Source organism: Ahaetulla prasina, chromosome 2 (genome assembly GCF_028640845.1).
Source record: "Ahaetulla prasina isolate Xishuangbanna chromosome 2, ASM2864084v1, whole genome shotgun sequence".
Classification (NCBI taxonomy): Eukaryota; Metazoa; Chordata; class Lepidosauria; order Squamata; family Colubridae; genus Ahaetulla; species Ahaetulla prasina.
The window spans coordinates 15,163,248-15,189,572 of record NC_080540.1 but is presented as its reverse complement, the minus strand read 5'-3'; the positions used below and the strand labels follow the sequence as shown (position 1 = coordinate 15,189,572).

At 40.7% G+C, this 26,325-nt stretch overlaps 1 protein-coding gene across 1 annotated transcript; it reads left to right on the top strand.

Moving 5' to 3' along the window:
* The first annotated feature begins 356 nt into the window (after positions 1–356).
* On the top strand, positions 357–18,151 carry LOC131190384 (vomeronasal type-2 receptor 26-like). Its single transcript, XM_058167703.1, has 6 exons — positions 357–379; positions 1,924–2,097; positions 4,387–4,675; positions 9,660–10,493; positions 15,509–15,736; positions 17,210–18,151. Exons 1-6 carry the CDS (start codon positions 357–359, stop codon positions 18,149–18,151), a joined length of 2,490 nt encoding a protein of 829 aa, XP_058023686.1.
* Positions 18,152–26,325: the final 8,174 nt, after the last annotated feature.

Below are 26,325 nucleotides of genomic sequence, written 5' to 3'. Positions count from 1 at the left end.
GTTCGGAGAACCGGTAGTAAAAATTCTGCCTGGCCCCACCCCCAATCTCTTGCTGCCTCCCGACTCCCAGCTGATCGGCTAGAAGAAAAAAAATCAAGATTCACTTGTCGAAGAAGAGGGGAAAAAAACAAGACACTGTCCCTTTAAATTGAGAAGCCAAGAAGCCTCCCAACTGATCAGCTCACTTCTCAGCCAGGAGATCGCTTGGCAAAGAAGAAGGTGGGGTGGGAAACGCTGTCGTTTTAAATTGACAGAGCGGCTAGAAGCTCCTTTCTGGGTCAGCTGAACAACAAACTGGATAAGAGAAGGAATTCTTATATGGTTCAATGTTTTTGAAGTTTTGGGGTTTGTACAACATGGACTTTGTGTTTCTAGAAAGGTTTGGGCGATTTCCATTGTGAAGTATCCTGTCTTGAATGAGTTTTCTGCCTGCTTATAAATGGAGCCGAACTTCCGGCTTCCACTTTATATTATCTGTAAGCACCGGTAGCTGTTTTCTGCTTACAAAGTTTCCTTTATGCAGGAATGTGGAATTCCAGGCAGGTTCCTTGCTAGCAGCTTGATTATTCCTTAATTATCTGGGATATTTTATTTGGGAAATGAAGAGGGGGGAGTTTGATTCCTTCCCAGAACAGATTAGTGGGGTGGGGAGGAAATGGGGATTTTGAAGTAACCTTCTCCTGGAGTGGGGAGGGAATGGGGATTTTAGGCTTGCTGTCGAACATCAGCCATAATACTAATGATTGTTTTGAACAATATGCAGGTTGTATTACATGAATGGCTATTTTATATGTGAAATTATGACTGAAACCTATATAGGTTCACACTGTCAGGAAGTTTGTCCTTAGTTTTAGGTTGCTTCTCTCTTTGTTGAGTTTCCATCCATTGCTTCTTGTTTTGCCTTCTGGTGCTTTGGAAAATACTTCCTCCCCCCTTCTTTCTAGCAGCCCCTTAAAAGCCTGTTGCCTATCACACTCTTGGGCAAAACATGTGAGCCATTTCCTCCTTTCAGTGGTCCATGAAAGTGCATCTATAGCAGAGGTCTCTAACCTTGGCCACTTTAAGACTTTAAGACAGCAAAGCTGGCTGAGGAATTCTGGGAGTTGAAGTCCATAAGTCTTAAAGTGGCCAAGTTTGGAGACCCCTGATCTATAGTATGTAGATAATAAAGTTGAAAAAAGGTGAACATTTTTGCAGAACTATAGATACGTTGAGGCTGGGTGTGACAAGGAATGGCTGGGAAAGGAGGGGCCAGGCGAGGTACCCCTTGACATGAGAGATATTGAGTTGGCCACGCCTACCCAGTCATATGACCATCAAGCCACACCCACTGTCACATGACCATCAAGCCACGCCCACAAAATAAGCCACACCCACAGAACCGGTAGTAAAAAAAAATAGAACCCACCCCTAGCATATACCCACATAAATGACACAGAGAAACAACACAGTCTAGCTCTGATATTTCTTTGGTAACACTTAAACTAGGACTATGCCCCTGAGGAATGCAAAATTGCTTTTTTTTTTCCAGCTGCACACCTCTAAAGCAACAGTCATTCCCAATTCCCTTTCTAATTATTAAAACGATGGTTATTTATTTTGTTTGGGGTTTCCACCACCATCTTTAGTTTTAAAGCAATGCCACCATAAAGGGCAACTCAAAATCTGGTTATCTACCTCTGGCACTGCTGAGAGTAGAGGTAGAATTAGGCAGGCATCGTGCTGGTCAGAAATTACAGATTTCTCTTCCAGATCTGAGATGAAACTTGAAATTTTCCAATGCAGTTGATCCTCTTTTGTGAGCAATGAGATCTAACACTGTGCCAAAGAAGAGCCTGTAGGAAAGATCTCCATCATTATATGTCCATTGCTGCAGCAGCAAATGAAGCTCTTTTTCCTTCTGTTTCTCTCCCAATTTTCCAGTGCTATAATGCAGATGAAGTGTCCACTGCAGATGACAACAGATGAATTTAATGAGTTTGAGGAATTTAATTACTACAAGCCAGGAGACTACCTGATTACTGGAATAACATCCAAAATAGTTGCTGCATTTTTCCCGCATATTTTCTCACAGACTCCAATCCACAGATTGAGAAGGTAAGTTTTTTTGGCATGTACCGGATTCTTGTGACTGAGCTCACCCTCTCCTGTGTTTTCCCTTTTTCCCAACTTCTCATCTTGAGAAGTTCAGATCATGTGCAGTTTGCACTGGCTCCCTGTGGTCTTTCGGGTGCGCTTTAAGATTCTGGTTACCACCTTTAAAGCGCTCCATGGCTTAGGGCCCGGGTACTTACGGGACCGCCTGCTGTTACCTCATGCCTCCCACCAACCCGTACGCTCACACAGAGAGGGTCTTCTCAGGGTGCCGTCCGCCAAACAATGTCGGCTGGTGGCCCCCAGGGATAGGGCCTTCTCTGTTGGAGCTCCTACGCTTTGGAACGAACTTCCCCCTGGTTTACGTCAAGTGCCTGTTCTTTGGACTTTTCACCGTGAGCTGAAAACGCACCTATTTATTCAAGCGGGACTGGCTTAGAAGTTTTACTAAATTTTAACTGGGGTTATTTATATTTTAGGGTTTTAAACTGTTTTAAATTTTGGCCATCTTGTAATATGTTTTGTTTTAGTCTTGTTTTAAAGTGTATATTGTGGATTTTTATTTGGCTGTACACCGCCCTGAGTCCTTCGGGAGAAGGGCGGTATAAAAATCGAATAAAATAAAAAATAAATAAATAAATTAGTGCTTCTCCCAGTTTGCTTTAGAGAAAAGGCTCCTGGAGTACATGAAGACTCTTGAAAAGCTGAGCGTGCAAAGTTCCTTTTCAGTTCTTCTGCAAAAGTCAGTCTTAAGCAATTTTGGTAGTGCTCTTCTAACACGACCCTTGCCTGGGTGAGGCTCTTCCTGTTCGCAATATGATTTCCTTGATACTGTGCAAATATTTATTTTCTTGGTTTATCTATTTCTACATATAGCTGCCCACAATCTCACAGTCAAGGGGCTCAGTACCTTTGTGCTGAAGGCAACCTCTTGAGCTTCCCACAATCTCATCTCTTTTCCTACTTCGCTCTCTGTCCTTCTGGTCTCCTTTTCCAACATTTAACATAACATAACATAACAACAGAGTTGGAAGGGACCTTAGAGGCCTTCTAGTCCAACCCCCTGCCCAGGCAGGAAACCCTACATCATCTCAGTTAGATGGTTATCCAACATTTTCTTAAAAATTTTCAGTGTTGGAGCATTCACAACTTCTGAAGGCAAGTCGTTCCACTTATTAATTGTTCTAACCGTCAGGAAATTTCTCCTTAGTTCTAAGTTGCTTCTTTCTTTGATCAGTTTCCACCCATTGCTTCTTGTTCTACCCTCAGGTACTTTGGAGAACAGCCCGACTCCCTTTTCTTTGTGGCAGCCCCTGAGATATTGGAACACAGCTATCATGTCTCCCCTAGTCCTTCTTTTTGTTAAACTAGATTTCTTTCCAACTGATGCCTTTTACAGTTTTATAAATGTTGTGGCTTCTGTTTTACTTTTCCATTAAATAAAAATAACTTTTAAAAACAAAATTCACAGAGAAGAGACCCCTTACATAATCAGCTCATGTTTTAGCTATAGAGTATCACATTAAAGCTTTTTTTTTAAGTAAAGGGCAGCAAAATCCAAAGACATCAATATTCTGCAGCAAAACCATATCTGGATCTAAAGATGGCTTGTGGAATAGTGGGCAGATAATATCACTTGCTCAAGCCTAAATCCAGCTCTTGAATCCGTCAAAATGTCACTTTTTAGGTGGAATAATAGGAAGGAATAATATTATGAGAACATTTATGTACATGTGGTAAAACTCTCCTTTAAGAATTCTAGAGGTCTACAAAGACCCCATAAGGGATGCGGTGGCATAAGGGACAAGGTGACTCAGCTTGTCAATCAAAATTTCGGCAGTTGTTCAGGGGTTTAAATCCCTAGCGCCGCATAACGGGGTGAGCTCCTGCTACTTGTCCCAGCTTCTGCCAACCTAGCAGTTCAACAGCACATAAAAAATGCAAGTAGAAAAATAGGGACCACCTTTGGTGGGAAGGTAACAGCATTCTATGAGCCTTCAGTGTTTAGTCATGCCGGCCACATGACCATGGAGATGTTTTCGGACAATACTGACTCTTCGGCTTTGAAACGGAGGTGAGCACCACCTTATAGAGTCAGGAACGACTAGCACATATGTGCGAGGAGAACCTTTACCTTTGCCAAGACCCCACTTCTTCAAGGATTGGACTAGGATGGATTGAACTGTGAGAATGTCTGGCCTAGCTTTAAATGAAAGACTATATTTCTAACCAGGTTTTATGAATGGGTTTGAGCTGCTTAGTAATGTTGTATAGATAAATCTTTTTTTGCAGTGCATCAGCAATATTCAACCACATCCTGCTCTTCTTCTCGGCTGTTCATAAGATCAACCAGAATCCTAGGCTCTTACCTAACATCACCCTGGGCTACAACATCTATGATAACTTCTTGAGTGCAAGAGTAACATATGAGGTCATGATGGATTTGCTGTCTACAGGGCAGGAGAATGTCCCAAATTACAGATGTGGAAGACAAAGGAATATCCTGGCAGTTCTTGAAAACACGGATTCTGAACTCTTTGGTCATATTTCTACTGTCCTGGGCATCTACAAAATTCCACAGGTATGAAGCTAAAATGAGCTTAATGGAGGCAGGGATTAGGTAATAATTTTATTTTCATAAAGTACATATATAATTCTTTTATCTCCCTGTCACAACATGGCTTGGAAACAATGTTTAGGCTTTGTGACTTCTCCATTTCTGCCACTGAAGAGTTATATTATATAATTTTATTATTCTTATGATTATGTACCTTATGACTCTTGATGAATGTATCTTTCCTTTTATGTACAATGAGAGCTTATGCACCCAAGACAAATTCCTTGTGTGTCCAATCACACTTGGCCAATAAAGAATTCTATTCTATTCTATTCTATTCTATTCTATTCTATTCTATTCTATTCTATTCTATTCTATTCTATTCTGTTCAACAAGTGTGGCAAACCCTTTGCACTGCTTATTCCTTTCCCTTTTAGTATCAAACTGACAACAGGCCACACATCTTATGGATTGTAATTTTACTAAAGTTAGACCACGTATAATTGATAGACTGGATTTTACCATCTATTTTAGTTGTTATTTATTATTTTATACTAGAATTGTTAATTGTATATTACTGAGTGTTTTTATTTGTTCTGGTCTATGACTGTAATAAATGGAATTGATTGCCACTGAAGAGTCTTTTTTCAAAGAAGCAAAACAGAATGTAGATGACCTTGGGTCCCATGGTATGACTGTCTAGTAAAATTGGAGAAAGGATAGGGAAAAGTTAAGGTGCACAAATCCTTGGAGCAAGGGAATAGTAGAATGTGACCAGTTGCAAAAAATGTGTGTTTGTTCAAAAATCCAGGATAATGCTAGTTAGAATAGAATAGAATAACAGAGTTGGAAGGGACTTTGGATGCCTTCAAGTCCAACCCCCTGCTCAGCAGGAAACCCTATATACCATTTTAGACAAATGATTATCCAACATCTTCTTAAAAACTTCCAGTGTTGGAGAATTCACAACTTCTGGAGGCAAGTTGTTCCACTGATTAATTGTTCTATCAGAAAATTTCTCCTTAGTTCTAAGTTGCTTCTCTCCTTGATTAGTTTCCACCCACTGCCTCTTATTTTATTTTATTTATTTAGTTATTTTGTCACAACAGTATATATAAGCATAAGCATGAAAATAACTGTATAATATATAAGCATATATATGAGCATAAGTATGTGATAACTATATTAATTGGATATAATGAAAGGAAACAATAGGACAGGAACGGTAGGCACGTTTGTGCTCTTATGCAAGCCCCTTATAGACCTCTTAGGAATGGGGTGAAGTCAATAGTTGAGAGTTTTTGGTTAAAGCTTTGAGGATTTTGAGAAGAGACTACAGAGTCAGGTAGTGTATTCCAAGCATTAATAACTGTTACTGAAGTCATATTTTCTGCAATCAAGATTGAAACGGTTAACATTGAGTTTAAATCTATTGTTAGCTCTTGTATTGTTATGATTGAAGCTGAAGTAGTCTTCAACAGGAAGGACATTGCAATAGATGATTCTATAAGTTAATAATAATAAGATCTATAAGTTAATAATAATAAGATTCTATAAGTTAATAATAATAAGATCCTGCCTTCTGGTGCTTTGGAGAATAGTTTGACTCCCTCTTCTTTGTGGCAGCCGCTGAGATATTGGAACACTGCTATCCTGTCTCCCCTAGTTCTTCTTTTCATCAAACTAGACATACTCAATTCCAGCAACCGTTCTTGATATGTTTCAGCCTCCAGTCCTCTAATCATCCGTGTTGCTCTTCTCTGCACTCTTTCTAGAGTCTTAACTTCTTAACAGTTAACAGTGGCCATCTGCCCACTTTGGGGAAAGTATAAGTTGACTATGTTTCAAGTAATATTAAAATCAGTTGGATTAATGGCAATCAGAAAAAAGAGAGTCAAGAATATAAATAGTTGGTACATAGGTGGTAAATAGTTAGTTTCAAATTGAAAAGTTGGTGAGGTGGGTTTGTTTACAGATACATAGAGTGAAAAGTGAGGGCCGTGGTGTGGCTCAGGCTGTAAGAAGCCTGTTATTAAAACACAGCTGCCTGCAATTACTGCAGGTTCTAGTCCCACCAGGTCCAAGATTGACTCAGCCTTCCATTCTTTATAAGGTAGGTAAAATGAGGACCCAGATTATTGGGGGGGCAATGAGATGACTTTGTAAATATACAAATAGAATGAGACTATTGCCTTACACACTGTAAGCCGCCCTGAGTCTTCGGAGAAGGGCGGGATATAAATGTAAATAAAAAAAAAACTTAAAAGAGGCTGTAGCCTAATTCCCTGCCCAGAACAGACATCCTCAGACCACTGCAAAGGGTTTTCTAAATTTTCCTTCAAAACCTACAGTGATGGGAGATCCAGGAGGCAGTCTAGATCTAACAATAACTCTCATAACTGTGAAATTCCTCTTTTTTTTAAAAAAAATGGATCTGGGGCTCAAATTGCAAAAGAAAAAAATATGAAGGAAACGTGAATCGGTCACAGAAAACCACAGAAGTGCTTGGAGAGCTTAAGGGCCCATCCAGGCAGCAGCTTCAACACTGTTTTTGGTATTCTGTCAAACGGTGCAAAGTATGTCCTCCTAAATTTATTGTCTTCTTTATGAACAGGAGCTTGCCACACTGACACTTATCTTGAGTGCTTTAGAGTGAGGTTGTTAGACTGGCTTCTGCGTCTCAGATGTCTGAGTCTATAATTAGCTATTCCTGCTCCTGATTCAGGAGACTGCAGCGTTTGACTATTTGTTTATACTTTTTATAACAAAACAAGCCGGTTTATTTAATATAAAGGTAAGCATGGGTTGCTACAGCTGGCTAGAGACTGCATAATATCTGCCTTCAGTTGTTCAAACGCCTATTGATGTGCAGAGCCCTAGTAAAAAATGTACAGTAGAACATAGAATAACAGAGTTGGAAGGGACCTTGAGTCCAACTCCCTGCATAAGCAGGAGATCCTATACCATTTGAGACAAATGATTATCCAAGATCTCTTCTTGAAAACCTCCAGTGATGGGGCACCCACAACCTCTGAAGACAAGCTGTTCCACTACTCAATTGTTCTCCCCGTTAGAAACTTTCTTCTTAATGCCATAGTTGCTTCTCTTCTTGATTAGTTTCTATATGTTGTGTCTCGCCCGCTTTCACCGCAGCCGGGGCCTTCTTATCTGCTTCTGAACGCTGAGGAATGTCCTAGTATACCTCCAGCCCCCAGCTCTGGCTCCATGCCCAGACAGGCTGAGGAGGAAGAAGTACCTCCAGCCCCCAGCTCTGGCTCCATGCCCAGGCAAACGGAGCAACTAGACCCCTCCCCCTCCCCCACAGCATGTGAGCCTGAGGAAGATCAATTGCCAACAGCTGCAGACTGGAGTGACCCTCGCGTCAGAAGAATTGATAGGCGGCGGCGACAGAAGGAAGGGAGGGGCAGGCCTGGATAAGTGCTGAGTCATGGAGCCACACCCCATGGCCTATATAAAGGATCTGCTTTCTGGCATTCTCTGAGTCAGGCAAAGTCTAATATATCTTGCTGAAGTCACTTTCTGGTCTCCTGCCTGCCTTGAGAACTTTGCTAGGACTTTGGCAGAACTACAGAGGCACGCCTGATTCGGATTTCCCTGACCCGGTCGTCAGCGGAGAGTGGGACACGACACTATACATTGTTTCTTGGCTTACCTTTTGGTGCTTTGGAAAATAGTTTGTCATCTTGTGACAATCCCTCAAATATTGGAACATTGCTATTATGTCACCCCTAGTCCTTCTTTTCACTAGACTAGATGTACCCAACTCCTGCAACCGTTCTTGTGGTGACCAAAACTGGATGCAGTATTCCAAGTGTGGTCATGCTCTGGCTTTGTAAAGTAAAATCATTACTTTGTAAAGTAAATAACAGATATTTTGATTCATAGGGAGGCTACAGATTCACATTAGTGCAGGGGGGAGGTTCTACTTACCTTTACTACCAGTTCACAATGGGAGCGCACACACTTCTGTGTGTGTACAGATCATCTAGGATGATATCCAGGTTGGTGGGCAGAGTCTCCCGTCGTTTTACTACCAGTTCGCAAGAACCAGACTGAACTGGGAACAACCCACCACTGCATTAGTGTTGCATTTAGTCATCACTCATCATCAGAAATCTCTTTCTGTCTGTACGATCCTACTAAATCAGGAGAGTTCTCTGCTCCAATTTATTAAGATGGGCCTACCTGACCTGGATTATTTGTAGAGTCTGGTCGACTAAATGGGTCACCCACAGAGCATGTACTGGCCACGTGAGCCTTGGCTGTTGGCAACAAAAGTGCCCTATTGCATCCATTCCATCATCTAGGGTTATCTGCATGGAAGAATAGAATAGAATAACAGAGTTGGAAGGGACCTTGGAGGTCCTCCAATCCAACTCCCTGCTCAGGTAGAAAACCCTGTACCATTTCAGACAGGTGATTGTCCAATATCTTCTTTAAAATATCTAGTGTTGGAGCATTTACAACTTCTAGAGGCAAGTTGTTCCACTTATTAATTTTTCTAACTGTCAGGAAATTTCTCCTTAGTTCTAAGTTGCTTCTCTCCTTGATTAGTTTCCACCCATTGCTTCTTGTTCTACCCTCAGGTGCTTTGGAGAATAGCCTGACTTCCTCTTCTTTGTGGCAGCCCCTGAGATATTGGAACACTGCTATCATGTCTCCCCTAGTCCTTCTTTTCAGACTAGACATACCGAGTTCCTGCAACTGTTTTTTCATATGTTTTAGCCTCCAGTCCCCTAATCATCTTACGAGAAGGGTTTGCTTCATGAGAACACACATGAGGATCACCCACAGATTACTTCAGAGCTTGCTAGGTCAAAAGGAAAAAATAGGACAAGAGTAGAGAACACCAAGGGAGCCAGTATATGTTACGGAAGCTCTGTTTTCTGGAAATCTCTCTCAACGGTGGGGAAAGTACCTTACATTTAAACATTTGACATTTAACATTAAAAGTGACACAAACTACCAATATCTTCTTTCCTCCTAGATCAACTACGGTGAGATTAGCTACATACTTCAGCAAAGTCATCTTTTCCCTTTTTTCTATCGCATGACCCCAAAACCAGAACCTCCCTACTCAGCGATTGTCCAGCTGCTCCTGCATTTCCGATGGACATGGATCGGCCTTCTTTCTCAGGACAATGAAAGAGGAGAAATCTTTAAAAAAAGCTTGGAAATTCTAGCTGTAAAAAACCGGATTTGCATCGTCCGCTCAGAAACCATCCCAACAACGAATGTGGATAGACACACCAGAGATGCGTTTGGGAAAGAACAAAAAGAAATGTTGCTTCTCCTTACAAATATTCACATCAAAGTTATAGTCTGTCAACTTGATTTTCAGGCCACGGGAACACTAATAGGAGTAATCATTGTTAAGGAAAGGGAAAAACTATTCATTGAGGGAAAAGTATGGATTGCAACAACTTTGTCAAAATTAAGCATCAGAATGCTTTCCAATTATTTTGATCTCCAACGTAAACATGTTTTGTTTTCCTTCCAAACCCAGACAAACAGGAGACAATATAGCAACTTTGAAACATATTCCCTTACTGGGAAACAGTTTGTAGAAGAAGCATTCCAGTGTTCCCATTCAAGACCTGTGTGGTCTAAGAAGGTTTGGAATAGATGCACAGAAAAAGAGAACTGGGCGTTACCACCCCTTGATGTTCTTGATAGAATGATAATTGAGGATGGTTCTGGTATTTCCAGAGCAATCTATGCTGTGGCCTCCGTCCTCAATGCTGCCTCTTCCTCCCACCTGAGTAAGAGGAGGATGCTGGTTGGAGACCATCAGTCACCCCAGATTGTAGAGTCATGGCAGGTAAGACTTCTCCTTTGAGGTTCCAGTGATGCTCCCCTTCCACTTCCTACATATTAAATTAGATACAGGGAGGAATGTGATATTCCAATCAGCAGTTGTCCAGTATATAATAACTGCAGGTGAGTGTGGGAGATTAATAAGGGTAACTTTTTCAAACTAAAACTACTTGTGCTGGTTTGGGATGCTGTAATTACAGAGATACCTCTATACTGCCAAAGCAGTTTTCCCCATTTGCAAATTAAATAACTTTCAGGATGCTCCGGCAATCCTCAGATCAGGTTCTGACAGGTAGCTAAAACTTCTCCTCTACTCCCCTGCAGGATTCAATTTATTTACAGGTTGTTAAGAGCATTTTATTACACAAATACAGTATATAGGAAAATAAGAATAAGAATCTGCAACCTAAGGTTTTCAACTATTTGTATTCTGCATCTGATTTGTGGGTAATTCATACTGCTGTAGCGCCTCTGGCAGAGAGCAGAATCAGTTCTAAGCATAAGTACTATAAGGATCAATTAGACTTGATCCCCATATTTTTTTAAGCCATAGACAACATGATAGAATTTCTCTTGGGTCCTTCTCAGAAGTGGTTTCAGCCGGTTCGGAGTGGTTCACCCGAACTGGTAGCAGAAAGAACGGGTGGGCCTGCCAACCTGCCCCGGCTCTATCCCATCCTATTTAGCACGTTTTTGAGGCCGGGCGCTTGCGCAGAAGGCACATGCATGTTTGGAGGGACCGTGCACACCCCAGGGGTGGGTTCTACTTACCTTTACTACCGGTTCGCAACAGGACCACAAGCATGCGCAGAAGCTTCCTGATGACGTCCAGATTGGTGGGCAGTTCTTGTGAACCGGTCCGAACCGGTGGCAACCCACCACTTATGCGCTCACATTATACACTGTAAGCCGCCCTGAGTCTTCGGAGAAGGGCGGGGTATAAATGTAAACAAAAAAAAAAAAAACATTTGCTAACTGGTAAGGAACATAAGTGAATACCACCGCTGGTCCTTCTCTATTAGGCCTTGGCATTCCTTCTTCTTGAGTATTTGCCTTCCTCCAATTCAGAAAGAGGGTGGTGGAACACAGGATACTTCTTATTTTATATATTTTATTTATATATTTTTTTCAATAAACATTTTTTTAAAAACCTCATTAGAATAGAATAGAATATAGAATAGAATTTTTATTGGCCAAATGTGATTGGACACACAAGAAATTTGTCTTGGTGCATATGCTCTCAGTGTACATAAAAGAAAAGATACATTCATCAAGGTACAACATTTACAACACAAATGATGGTCAATATATCAATATAAATCATAAGGATTGCCAGCAACAAAGTTACAGTCATACAGTCATAAGTGGAAAGAGATTGGTGATGGCAATGATGAGAAGATTAATAGTAGTGTAGATTTAGTAAATAGTTTGACAGTTTTGAGGGAATTATTTGTTTAGCAGAGTGATGGCCTTTGGGAAAAAACTGTCCTTGTGTCTAGTTGTTCTGGTGTGCAGTGTTCTATAGCATTGTTTTGAGGGTAGGAGTTGAAACAGTTTATGTCCTGGATGTGAAGGATCTGTAAATATTTTCACTGCCCTCTTCTTGATTCGTGCAGTATACAGGTCCTCAATGGAAGGCAGGTTGGTAGCAATTATTTTTTCTGCAGTTCTAATTATCCTCTGAAGTCTGTGTCTTTCTTGTTGGGTTGCAGAACCGAACCAGACAGTTATACAATTAATTTTGAAAAACAATAATCGTAATAACAGTAATATTCATAGGATTACTATGTCATTGATTATTACATAGAAATAATATTTGCTTATCCATATTAATATACCTTCATTGTATAGACCAGAGGTCTTCAAACTTGGCAGCTTTAAGACTTGTGGACTTCAACTCCCAGCATAGCTGGCTGGAGAATTCTGGGAGTTGAAGTCCACAAGTCTTAAAGCTGCCAAGTTTGAAGACCTCTGGTATAGATAATCATTCTCTTGACCTTTTAAGTTTCTAACTTCTGTTTCTATCAGCTAACCGTTGATAGAATGAGTCCCCTGTTAAAAAATATTCTGTTTCATCCTTCTCCTTTATTTTGAGTGTTAATCTATCCATTTCTGTGCATGCTAATATTTATTTTATCACATTTGCATCTGTAGGGATCGCTTTGCTTTTCCACTGTTGTACAAACACAATCATGTCCCTCTAGTGTTAATAATCTTTTATGCCTCAAATTTATCCATTCTTTCACCCATGTGTATACAGAGGCCTGATATAAGGCCTATAAGCTCCCAAATCTGGCAACCCAAAAACCCCTTTATTTTTAGAATCTTGAAGCATTTTCAATCTTATTCTTGCTCTTTTCCCTTGCCAAATATATTTTAACATCATTTTGTTTAGCTCCTCAAAATATTTTTTTCCTAGCTTTATCAGAATTGTTTAGAACAAAGATAATAACCTCGGCAAGATATTCATTTTTGTTGTAGCCATTCTTCCTACCATTGATAATTGCAAATTTTTCCACTTCTCCAGATTTAGTTTAATTTGTTGCATTAGCTTAGCATAGTTATCTTCTTTAATGGTTGTGCATCTTGCTGTTAATTGAAATTCCTAAGTATTTTACTTTCTTATCTGGATATCTGTCTTCTTTATCAATTCTTTTTTCTGCTTATCTGTAAGATTTTTGATTAGTATCTTACTTTTCTGTTTGTTTATTTTCAATCCTGCAACATCGCCATATTCTTTTATTTTTTTTTATTAATTTGGGTCCAGTTTCCTGCGGTTCTTCTAAAATAAATACCAAGTCATCTGCAAATGCCTGTAATTTATATTTGTCTTTTTTTTATTTCCATGCATTTTATTTCTGAATCTTGTCTAATATTTCTATTTAACACTCCTAATGTTAATATAAATAGTAGAGGGGACAAAGGGCATCCTTGTCTTGTGCCTTTCTTTATATTAAAATTCTCTGTCATGTCCCCATTAACAGTTACCGTATTTTTCGGAGTATAAAGCGCACCTTTTTCCCCCAAAAAAGAGGGTGAAAATCTGGATGCGTCTTATACTCCAAATGTAGCCCCACCCAGCTTCCCAAATGGAGATTTAGGAGACTGAAAAAAGCATCAGAAACAAAGCTTCAGAAAAGAAGCCCCCAAACAGAGCTTCAGAGGCTTTTTTTCTGAAGCTCTGTTTCAGAGGCTTTCAGAGGCAGAAAAAAGTATTTTCTGAAATGGAGTTTCAGAGGCAGGAAAAAAAGCAAAGGACAGAGCTCAAAACTAAGGAACCTGTTACTAAAATTCACTTCTGGGAACAGCTGATTAGGGGTAATCTGGGAGGCCAATCCGCCTGCCAATCCGCTTTTTTCTTATTTTCCTCCCCAAAAACTAAGGTGCGTATTATACTCCAGTGCATCTTATACTCTGAAAAATATGGTACCTTTGCAGTTAGTTTAGAATATATTGCCTTAATCATATTAGTAAAATTTTTCATCAAAGTCTACATATTTTAATTGTAATGACATAAATTGCCAATTTACGTTATCAAATACTTTCTGTGTGTCTTATAAATTCAACACCATTTGCTTTTCAGAATGTACTCCAACTTATTCAGGATGATTCTCATATTGTTTTTAATTTGTCTTTTTAGGTAAAAATCCATTCTGGTCTGGGTGTATAAATTCATTCAAGAATCTTTTTAGTCTCTCAGCTATTATTGGTGCATATATTTTATAGTCGACATTTAGCAGTGGTGTTGGCCTATAATTTTTTATCTGTGTTAAGTCTGAATCTTCTTTTTGTATTAAAGTAATATTTGCTTCCATCCAAGTATTCAGTATCTTGGCTTCTAACAATACTTCATGGTAGACCTCCAACACCGATGAACCCAAAGTGTCTTGTAAATGTTTATAAAATTCTGCCGGTAATCCATCTGGTCCTGATGTTTTGTTATTCTTTTGTCCCTTAATTGCCTCTGTTACATAGGACACTTCTTATTCACCAACTTCCAGCTGCTTCCACCATTATTTCTTTTCTTCTCATTGATCTACTTTGGCTCATTGATCTATTTCTGGCTTCAGGAAGGCTCCCATTCTGGATACTGTAGCTCATATTTTTCACAGTCCAGAAAGTGACCCAACAAGTGGCAGATCTTTGTGTATTTTCTTCTGTGTATTATGCCTGTTTGTATTATGCCTAGTTTACCACTCTATGGCTTCCATATAATTGTTCTCTGTTCACCCTTCACATCCTGCTGTTGCTGGCCATGCTATCTCAAGGCTGGGGAGAACTTAAGTGGGGACCCTAGAATACACCAAACAATTCACAATTGGGCTTGCATCTTGCAGAGGAACAATTTAGTAAAGAGATTTTTATTCCCTGCTGGCTGGAACGATAGATAGATAGATGGATGGATGGATAGATAGATGATAGATAGATAGATAGATAGATAGATAGATAGATAGATAGATAGATAGATAGATAGATAGATAGATAGATGAGAGAGACAGAGACAGAGACAGAGAGAGACAGACACACACAGAGAGAGAGAAAGACAAAGAGACAAAGACAGAGACAGAAATAGAAAGATACAGTATAAAAAACCAACAATATCACTTGCACTATCACAGAGAAACTCTTGTATCTAATGAGATTTAGTAAACTTTTAAAACTTCAAAATTATTTTATTTTAATTTTTTCTTAAAATTATTATGTTGAGTTATGGTTTGACTGGTGAGTTTAGTGATTCCTTCAATAAAATAAAAGGTATTTATGTAAAAAAAAAAATTGGTTTTCCATAGAGGAGGAGCAAGAGAAACTTACTAGAAAATACAGAATCATATTAAAAGAAAATAAAACTTTTATTAAAAAAAAGAAAATACAGAATCATTCTCTTTCAGACCAAAGTGCTGAGCTGAAGAAGGTTGAATTTTTCAATGCATTTTCAATCCAGAATAATATCCAGAAAAAACATCAAAGATTCAACTGGGGATGTGTATGCTAAATATTTGATTTTCTATCTCTTCGCAGCTTCATCCCTTCATGAGAAATTTCCAGCTTCACAACATTTCCAAGGACGGCATTTATTTGGATGAAAATGGAGTTCCTGCTGCTGATTTTGATATCATGCATTGGAGAATGTTTCCCCAAGAGTCTTATCCTATGGAAAAATTTGGGAGTGTAGAAAGGGAAGCTTCTTATGAAATCAAGGTCTCCATCAATCAGAGTGTCATCCAATGGCCAATATCATTTAATAAGGTAGTTGATCTTCTTGGGTTTAACCCTTCCAACTATCTCCATATATGCAAACTGTTCTGCTCAGTAAAAATTCTCATTCAGGACAAATGAGATAACCTCCAAATAAGGGAAACGTTTTTAAAAAAATCCATTAATTCATTAGATATCCTGTAATTTTAAGATGTTTTTCTGTAGTTTATCGCAAACTGGAACCTGCTACACCATAAATTGCATTGAGGCCTTTACCATCTACATTATTATTATGCTGAAATACAATATCAAAATTAATAAGCTATCAAACAATGTTCTTTTCAAAAACGGTTGATATGTGCTGTGACAGATTTTGGGATTTTTTTATGAAAGCAAAATTAGAAAGAAATATAAAATATATAGTATTCCCACACATACCATAACTTCTTTTTTAATTTATCCCAAGATCCTTTTCCCTAAAGGTCAATGGTACCTCTTCCAATTAGAAAGGAAGGGAGATGGGGAAACTGATCACTAACTGCCCTATCAAGTACTCCTTGTTTTCTCCAATTTTTCCTCAGCTCCTTGGTGTCAGGGTTCCAAGTAACACCCCCAACCAAGTAAGACTCCGAGGCAGGCAATTCCTCAAAATTCCATTTTATTAGAGATGTCCTATTGGCACATCTGGGAAAACCTGAATTTGAAAGCCCCCTATCCAAAGGAAAGTCAAAGTCCCTTTCCCTGCACCCACATGTCCGTCACATGATCCAATCAATCCATCCTCCCAACTGGAGATGTTTCCCAGTCATGTCTCTCCAGGTGCAGGCTGAACGTCCTTGACTCTCACAGAAAAGAATGTTGTTATGGCTATCTACCTCTACCCAGTCCATGCAACCCCCTTCCCATTTTCCCACAGCAGGCCTATGCACTAAATATGGCAGCCCTGAAGATCCAAAGAGAAAGATGGCCTCCAGGGCTGACACTTGGTTCCTGAAACGGGTTCTTTGAAATAAACCCCTCTACTCTAACTCATGTGGTGCCTTAATTTCTATCATTATTTTTATGTTTAGGCAGTGCCTTCTTCTAGATGTACAGAAAGTTGTTACCCGGGATATGCCAAGCTCGTGAGAGAAGGAGCACCTGTTTGCTGCCATGACTGTTCTCTGTGTATGGAAGGAACATTCTCAGTGGAAGAAGGTAGGTGGCCCTGGAGGAAAAAAAGGAAACCAAGAACCTGTAGTAGGATTCTGAAGACAACACCACACTTTCACCTTTCTGGTTTTATTCAATTCCATATGCCATAGAACTTCCTCCGTATTACACATTGTTCATTCATCATTCATGAATTTTTTTCCCCACTTTATACTTTTTACATTACACTTTTCATGAAGTATAGTGGGAAAATATTTTTTTAATAAGTTCTCCAGCTTTCCCAAAATCCTCTACCACCACATCATAAAGATGTTTAGTGCATTGTAGATATAATTGATTTGAATTGCATTTTTCGTAATCCTACCGCTGCAGAAACAGATTTATGCTAGCCAATGTTTTTCAGATGCAGCCCATTGCAGCAAGTGTCCAGATGACCAGTATTCCAATGAGAAGCGAAATCAATGTATCCCCAAAAGTATAAGTTTCTTCTCCTATGAAGAAACGTTGGGACTCATTCTGGCTTCCTTTACCCTTGCTTTGTCCCTAATCACTGCCTTTGTTTTGGGAATCTTCACTAAATACAGAGAAACTCCCATAGTCAAAGCCAACAACCGAGACCTTACCTACATTCTTCTGATCTCCCTTCTCCTTTCCTTCTTGACCTCCCTTCTATTCATTGGGCGCCCCGAGAAAGTGACCTGCTTTCTTCGACAAAGCATCTTCAGTATTGTTTTCTCTGTTGCTGTGTCTTCACTGCTGGCAAAGACTGTCATGGTGGTGGTGGCCTTTCTGGCCACAAAGCCAGGTAGCAGGATGAGGAAATGGCTGGGAAAGACTCTGGCCAACTCTATTGTTGTATCCTGTTCTGGGATTCAGGTGGGCATCTGCATGATATGGCTTGGAATCTCTCCCCCATTCCCAGACTCTGACATGCATTCTCAACCAGGATATATTCTACTGCAATGTAATGAAGGCTCAGTCGCCATGTTCTACACTGCACTGGGTTACATGGGCCTTCTGGCCGCCATCTGCTTCTTGGTGGCTTTCCTAGCACGCAAGCTGCCAGGGACCTTCAATGAAGCCAAGTTGATCACCTTCAGCATGTTGGTTTTCTGTAGTGTTTGGGTCTCCTTCGTACCCACCTACCTGAGCACCAAAGGAAAATACATGGTAGCTGTGCAGATCTTCTCCATCCTGGCATCCAGCCTGGGCTTAATGGGCTGCATTTTTGTCCCCAAATGCTACATCATTATCCTGAGACCTGACATGAATACCAAGCAGTACCTAATAGTAAATTCTAAAAAGGGAACCTAATGTTTTACACAGGTAGATGGAAGGATGGAGGGTTGGGTAGATAAGTGGAAAGTATAAAACTAGGAGGTAAATACATGATCTTCTGTTCCTTTTGAATAGAGACTAGGTTGACGCAGCACACTAAGTTATGTTTTGCTGCCTATTATTTGATAAGTCAGACGCAGTGTTAAAACATGATTTATGACAGGATTCACATAAAATGCTGGTCCTAAATCAGATAAACTCCATGATGTCCTGGTGCATTATGGCAATCTGATGATTATAAAAATATCTAACAGTGGTATTCATGGTATTGTGAATTTGGTCCCACTGCACTTCCTTGAATGTTATCTATAAAAGTCCACAGTTCATACACACACACACACACTTAGCCTAAACCTGTTTTTTAAGTCTCCAGTAAAGTAGCCTCTTTCTCTGATCATCCTCGCTTCACCCATTCACCTGTTTCAGTTTCTCTGGATTCTTTTTCACCTGTGGGATTCATCACATTCAAGGCAAGCTCTGATTAGCACAGAATAAACTGGAACTATTTCTTCTTGTGTTTTGGAAACTATATTTATTTTTTTATTTATTTATTTTTTTTTTTTTTGTTGCATTTATATCCCGCCCTTCTCCGAAGACTCAGGGCGGCTTACACTATGTCAAGCAATAGTCTTCATCCATTTGTATACTATATACAAAGTCAACTTATTGCCCCCCAACAATCTGGGTCCTCATTTTACCTACCTTATAAAGGATGGAAGGCTGAGTCAACCTTGGGCCTGGTGGGACTTGAACCTGCAATATTGCAAGCAGTTGCTGTTAATAATAGGCTGCATTAGCCTGTTGCGCCACCAGAGGCCCTTATTGATGCAGTTTAAAGCCCAAAGGTCTAACAAATTCAGGGTCCCACTTTTTCACATTTTGTTTCTTTATATTTCACATTTTGAGAGACATTTTCATCTCCCACAAAGAGGGGTTTTGGGTGGTGTAAAGTAAAACAACATCATATAAAACTGCATCAAAATTAAAATGTTGAGGAGTTGAAATTTTGGAATTAAAAGTTTTAAAATTACGCAAGAGTAATTAACCTCAGTTTAAAAAAGGGAAAGGAAGGATCTGATGGCACCAACCAATCCCACAACTATATGTTTCTTTGGGTTCCACCACACAAGGCCGCTGACATTCTGCAGACTCCTCATTTCATTTATATTGCTTATAACCTGGCAGAATTATTTTTTTTTAACCTTCAGCCCTTCTAGCAAGAAGTAAATGATTTTTCTTCCCCGTCTTATAGCAGCCCTGAAAGAAGTTTTAAGATGAGAGGTCTACCTCAAGGAAATCAAGTGCAGGGAAAGATTGGCTAGGCCCCTAAATATTGGCTTCTGCTAGTCATTATGCCTTAAGTCAAGACAGATGAACATTTATTTAATAAAACACTTTGTTCTTAACTGTTTTAATCTGTCCTTGTGTTCATGTGTTTATATTGTTTTGTTATAATAAATAAATTAATTAATCAATCAATATTTGGGATCAATCAATATATAGATTTGGGGTCACACAAAGACCACTTTGGAATCACAGAGATGATGGGTAACTGCAGCTCAGTTCTTGACTTTTAAATTTTTCTTAGCTACACACACACAAACACACACAAATAACAAGGATAAAACATGTAATGGAGCACTAGTGGAGCACTAGCTATGCACCTGGCACTTTCAGTGCTATTTCAGTTTAGGCTATTTTGCAAGCAGAATGGAAGGATATGAGACCACCCATTTATAGATTATTCCAATATAAATTGGAAGGAAACTGAGATTGAGACTGAGAATTATGAATGTGACAGTGCTGGGAAGAGTACAGCTTACAAGCAAGGTGGAGCCATTTTAATGACAGAGAGTGAGCTGAGCTTTTTCCTAAAGCCAAAAGAAAGGGTGGAGAGATTCTGCAGAAAATGATGCCCCAGAGAAGGCAAATAATAGAAGGACAGCCGATCTCCACTATAATTCAGAGATATTTGGATCCTCTGGAGACCTCAGCCCTTAGACAAAGCAAGGATATGAGGACGGAGTAGAACTGTACAGTGATCTCCCCATTTTGTCATTGCTCAAATTTCTTCTGTAGGATCTAGGGAGACAATGCCTTTGCATCTCCCTGAGGCCCCGACAACTTATTTTCCAAAGCACCAGAAGGCAAGACAAGAAACAATGGATGAAAACTACTGAAGAAGAGATGCAACCTAGAAACAAGGACAAATTTCCTGACAGTGAGAACAATTAACCAGTAGATCAGCTTGTCTTCAGAAGTTGGAGATGCTTCATCATTGGAGGCTTTTAAGAAAAAACTGGGCAGCCATCTATCTGAAATGGTATAGGGTCTCCTGCATGAGCAGGGGGTTGGACTGGAAGACCTCCAAGGTGCCTTCCAGCTCTATTCTGATTCAATCCCTCTCATCCCAGCAGTTGTCTATGAAGATTCTCAGTCATTCAGGTCATAGTTTTCTCAAAGATGGAGGGTTTCGAAAAAAGCAATTGGATTGATTATATGGGGGGGGGAGAGAAAAAGATGTTTCACTTTCCACCCGAGAAGCTTCATCAGTTATACTAAATGGCGGGGGAGATGGAACTTCTAATTCAGGTGACCCTGAAGTCACAAATAAAACCCCAAGCAATTGCAGTGGCTCTCAGAGAGTGTTGAGACCAGATGACTAGAAAGAAACACAATCTTTACATTCCCTCCCTCATCATCCTATCAGAACTTATTCTTCCATCCCCCACCCCCAACTAATCTCAACTGTCAGTAACTGTCCTTCCATCTCCCCTACCATCCAGTATGAAGCTTCCTGGATTGGAAGTGAAACATCTTTTTCTCCTTCCTCCTCAAAAAAAATCAGTCCAGTTGCCTTTTCAAAAAACAAAAACAAAAAAACCCTCCCCTTTGAGTCTCATCCCAGCATTTTCATCCTCTCCAGCTAATTCACTAAACTCTCACAGCTTCACACAGGTGAAAGTTCAGATCCTCCCAGCATGCATTGACTGAGTTGCCACTTGCTGCTCTTGTATCCTTTACCAAAACTTTATCTGGGATTTGTTGTCTAGTTTGGAAATAAACAATCAACAGCCAAAACTTCCAAGAGAAAACAATGGTAATTTTATTCTTCACTTTGCAAAGAGGGTGGACCATGTACACGTAGCTACAGTGGACACGCCCTAAATCATCAATACATTTGCCTTATATTCTCTAGTGCCGCTATAAATTTACCTCCCACCTGTTGTGTCTGCACACACACACACCCCGAGCCAGGCCTGCTGCCAGAAAGTGACTTGGAAAGTGAGGGGGAAGGGCCGTCCGGACTTACCTCGGGAGCACCGGCTTCCCTGGCTCAGCTTCAGGAGCCAGAAGCAGGCCAGGTGGAAGAGATAACGAGGCCTCCATCCCCTGACTCTTTCCCCCCCAGGCCACGCCTTCAGACCCAGCTGATAGCAGTCAGGTGTGGTTGGACCCTAGGTTTCGAAGGCAGGAGAGGAGGGAACAACAGAAGCAGGCGTAGGAAGTGCTGAGTCATGGAGCCACACCCCACAGGATAAAAGGCAGTGAGCACTGCTGTGTCTCTTCATAGCTGGCAAATCAACTGATTAACTAAGAGCTGAAGTGACTCACCAGCGTCGAGGGAGATATCAGAGAACTTGGCAGATGTTCGCTATTCTGCCGCCAGAGCTGATAGTGCTGGCTAATTAAGCCATCACTCGGACGGAGGCGAAGGAGGACAGAACACCACCTCTTCTTCATTGGCAACTGAATGGATCTGAGCATTTACTGGCTGGCTGCCCTTCCTCATGCCTATGTGGAGCTCAGAGCAGATATTTTCTCTTTGTGCCCAGGGAGAGAAATAACTGCCGCTATCTAGGATCAAACTCACAACATCCTGGTTGTGGGGCGAGAACTCCACCTGTAGGCCACCATGCTACTCTAGTGAGATTCTATTACTGTGACCATTCTTGCCTTGTGCTCTTGCTCAGGAGTCTGCCTTCTGACCATATTGGTCATTCCAAACTTCTTCCTTTTTGGAGAAAACTTCTATTGAGGTGAGCAGAATGCCTGGAATTTTACTGCCAAGGCATTTTGGTCAAAATTGGCAGCTGTCTGCAAGGTCCTGGCTGCCAAATTCTTTCTGGAAGGAAAGGAGAACTAGCCAAATGTTCATATGGACTACAGTCAGTTGATTTTTATCAGCAGTTAGAAGAAACTGGTTATGTTCTGGGTGAAGAATGGAGGTGAGGCCAGAGTGATTTCTAACAGCTCTTTATTCAATACTGCATGTGAGGCAACTGTTTGCTCCCTGGCTGTCACAGCTCCTTTTATTATAGGGAAGCTGATCAGCCCACAACCAATCAGGAGAGAGTATTTTCCCGCTCCAACAGAGGACCAGACTGAGAACTTCAACTGACAACTATAAACAATACATAACAAAACTTATTTTCTCAGCTGCTTACGATCAGCCAAAAGTCATAGGTTCCATCATGCTTTTGAGCTGTAAATGGACCCTCAGGTAATTTTAAGGTGTCCGGTAATAATTCTGCTATCTACATTCAGAGCAATATCTACTTTCCCAGCATGTGCTGATTTATACCAGACTGGTCGCGATTTATACCAGACTGGAATAATGCCCCCAAATAGGGCAGTATTCAGAAAAGGTGAATGGACTCAATTAGCATCTCATATGTTGTCGTTGAGATACTTAAAATGGTCATGTTGCAGAAGCTCCATATTGGAGAAGGTCCAGCTATCATGTCACTGGTTGTTGATACCGAAATGGCAGCCTTTAATCAATCAATCCCGGAGTACCTACTCATACTACAAACCCATACAGGGCAATATTCAGAGAAGCCTTCGTGAAAAATAATGTTGGTATTGGTATATATCAGTGATGGTGAACCTTTTAGACACTGAGTGCCCAAACTGCCTGCATGCAAACCAGTGGTGAAATCTGAACAGGTTTACTACCGGTTCGCTGGCTGTGCATACACACTGCGCACCAAATGTGAGGTGTGCGTGCACACAGTGTACGCCAAAAGAAGGCACGGCGTAAGTAGAACAGCATGCGGGTGTGTGTGTGATCAACTGTGGCACATAATCTTTTTTTTTTACTTTTAAAAGCATTTTTTTTTACAATCTATTCAGCTGAATAGGTTGTAAAACATGCTTTTAAAAGTGGAAAAAAAGGCTCTGAAAAACCCTCTGGAATGAGCTACCCACAGGGTTACGTCTGCTCCCTGACCTCCAGACCTTTAGACGTGAGCTAAAAACATTCTTGTTTCGTCGTGCAGGGCTGGCCTGATAGTTTTTAATGGGGTTTTTAAATGGCTTTTAAATGGAGTTTTTAATTGAATTTCTTAGTTCTATTGGATTTTAGTTAGCCAATTTGAATAAGTTTTTTAATAATGCTCTTAACTTTTATATGTTTATATGTTTGTTTTATTTGGCTGTAAACTGCCCTGAGTCCTTCGGGAGAAGGGCGGTATATAAATTCAAACAATCAATCAATCAATCAATCAATCAATTTGATGATCACACGACTCAGCTGTGATTGTCGGAGCCTTTTTTTAAAACCTTTTAAAAGCATTTTTTTACAACCTATTCAGCCAAATAGGTTGTAAAAAAATGCTTTTAAAAGTAGAAAAAAGGCTCTGACAATCGTGCGGCTCAGTTGTGTTCATCAGAGGCTTTTTTTACCTTTTAAAAGCATTTTTTACAACCTATTCTTACCATACAGGCAGGAAAAGCAAGCGAGTCGGAAAGAAGCGGCAAGCAGGCAAGCGGGCGACTGGGTGATTGGGTAATCATGAGCGGGAGGCAGGGATTTTTGCTACCAGTTCTCCGAACCACCCACCGCCATCACTACCGGACTGGCCAATCTGGTCCGAACCGGGAGCATTTCACCCCTGATGCGAACGCCCTGACATGTACATGTGTATGCACGGACATGCACGCATGCACAACAGAGACCCGAAGACCAGCTGGCTGGCGGGAGGCGGAGCATCCCAACACCGGCAGCACAGCACGAGGTAAAATCTTTTTCTTTCGGGAGCTTCTGTTTCGTCATTTGCAGGGAAACAGAAGCTCACAAAAGAAACGCCACAGAAATCTGACCTGGGGCGGCGGCGCGCGTGCCAGCAGAAAGGGCTCTGAGTGCCACCTCTGGCACGCATGCCATAGGTTCGCCATCATGGGTATATATCATGATCTTGGGATAATCTTCTGGAATATCTTACCTTTGTTCAGAAAGAAGGTTTCATCAGTACCAGACAAAGTGAATTATAATGTCCCCACTGGCTACTGAAAAAGTATTCCATTTTTTTACCACATGACAAGCTTTAGGATCTCAAGAATAGGTTTCTAAGGTAAACCTGGGCCTTTTACCAGGTTCGCCTGGTTCGCCAGTTGCGTCCCTTCCTTGATCGGGATGCCTTATGCACGGTCACTCACGCTCTGGTTACGTCTAGGCTGGATTATTGCAATGCTCTCTACATGGGGCTGCCCTTGAGGTGCACCCGGAGGCTGCAGTTAGTCCAGAATGCGGCTGCGCGAGTAGTAACGGGAGCCACTCGTGGCTCCCACGTGACATCGCTGCTCCGTAGCTTGCACTGGCTTCCTGTGGTCTTTCGGGTGCGCTTCAAGATTTTGGTAACTATCTTTAAAGCGCTCCATGGGTTAGGACCCGGTACTTACGAGACCGCCTGCTGTTACCTTTGCCTCCCACCGACCAGACGTCACAGAGAGGGTCTCCTCAGGGTGCCGCCCGCCAAACAGTGTCGGCTGGCGGCCCCAGGAGTAGGGCCTTCTGTGGGGGCAGTGACGCCTGGAACGAACTTCCCCGCCCGCGCCAAGTGCCTGATCTTCGGACCTTCCGTGAGCTCAAAACATATTTATTCATTAAAGCGGGACTGGCATAATTAGTGATGTATTTTAATTGGGTTTTTTAATATTTTTTAACTTCTTAATTTAAATTTTAATAATCAGCCTTTAAAATTTGCTCTTTTTAATTGTTGTTTTAAATTGTATACATTTTTGTTTTATTTTGGCTGTACCCTGAGTCCTTCGGGAGAAGGGCGGTATAAAAATTTAATAAATAAATAAATAAATAAATAAATAAATAAATAAATAAATAAATAAATAAAAGGCAGTCAACGGTCCCTGAATTGTTCCCCTCCTGACTCTTAAATTCGGACTCTACCCCTGAGGCGTGCAAAATTATTTTCTCCAACTACACACCGCTGTTGCATCAGTCATTCCCATCTCCCCTTCCAATTACTAAAATCACGGTGATTTAGTCTATTTTTTTAAAAATGCGCTTATGGGATTTCCACCTCCATGTTTAGTTTTAATGCAATGCAAAGGGAATCTACAACAACTGAGACTCTGACCTGTATCTACCTCGAACACTGCTGAGGGAAGAGGCGGAATTAGGTGAGCACTGCGCCAGGTTGAAACTGTGGGTTCCTCTTTCAGATCTGGGGCGAACTGGAAAAATCTTCACCGCTTATAACAGAAGTTATTTTGTGAGCTCTGAGATACCACACTGTGAAAGAGAGAGCAATGTAGGACCTCCGTCAATATATACATCCAATGCTGCTGCTTTTTAAAAAATGCAGCTTTTTCTGCTACTGCTTCTATCCCAATTCCCCTGTGCAACAATGCAGACGAAATGTTCGTTGAAGATGCCAATAGAAGGATTGAAGGAGTTTAATTTCTACAAGCCAGGAGACTACCTGATTGCTGGAATGACTTCTAAAATAATTTCTCAATTTTACCCGCATGTTTTCTCCAAGCCTCCAACCCACAGACTGAGAAGGTAATTTGCTGGCATGTACGGTGATTCCGGTGATCGAGCTCACCCTCCCCAATGTTTTCCCTTCTCCCAGCTCCTCACCCTGAGAAGGACAAGTCATTAGCGTTTCTCCCAATTTGCTTTAGGGGAAAAGGATTCTAGGGGCACATGATGGATCTTTAAAAGCTGAGCATTGCAAAAGTGCTTTTTCAGTTTTAATTAATCAATTTTGGCAGAATTCTTCTATGACGACTCTTGCCTGGATGGGACTCTTCCTCTTCTCAAAGCGATTTCCTTAATATTGTAGAGATTCAGAAAGTATTTATTTTTGTTTATATTTCATACTTATATAGCTGCCCAGAATCTC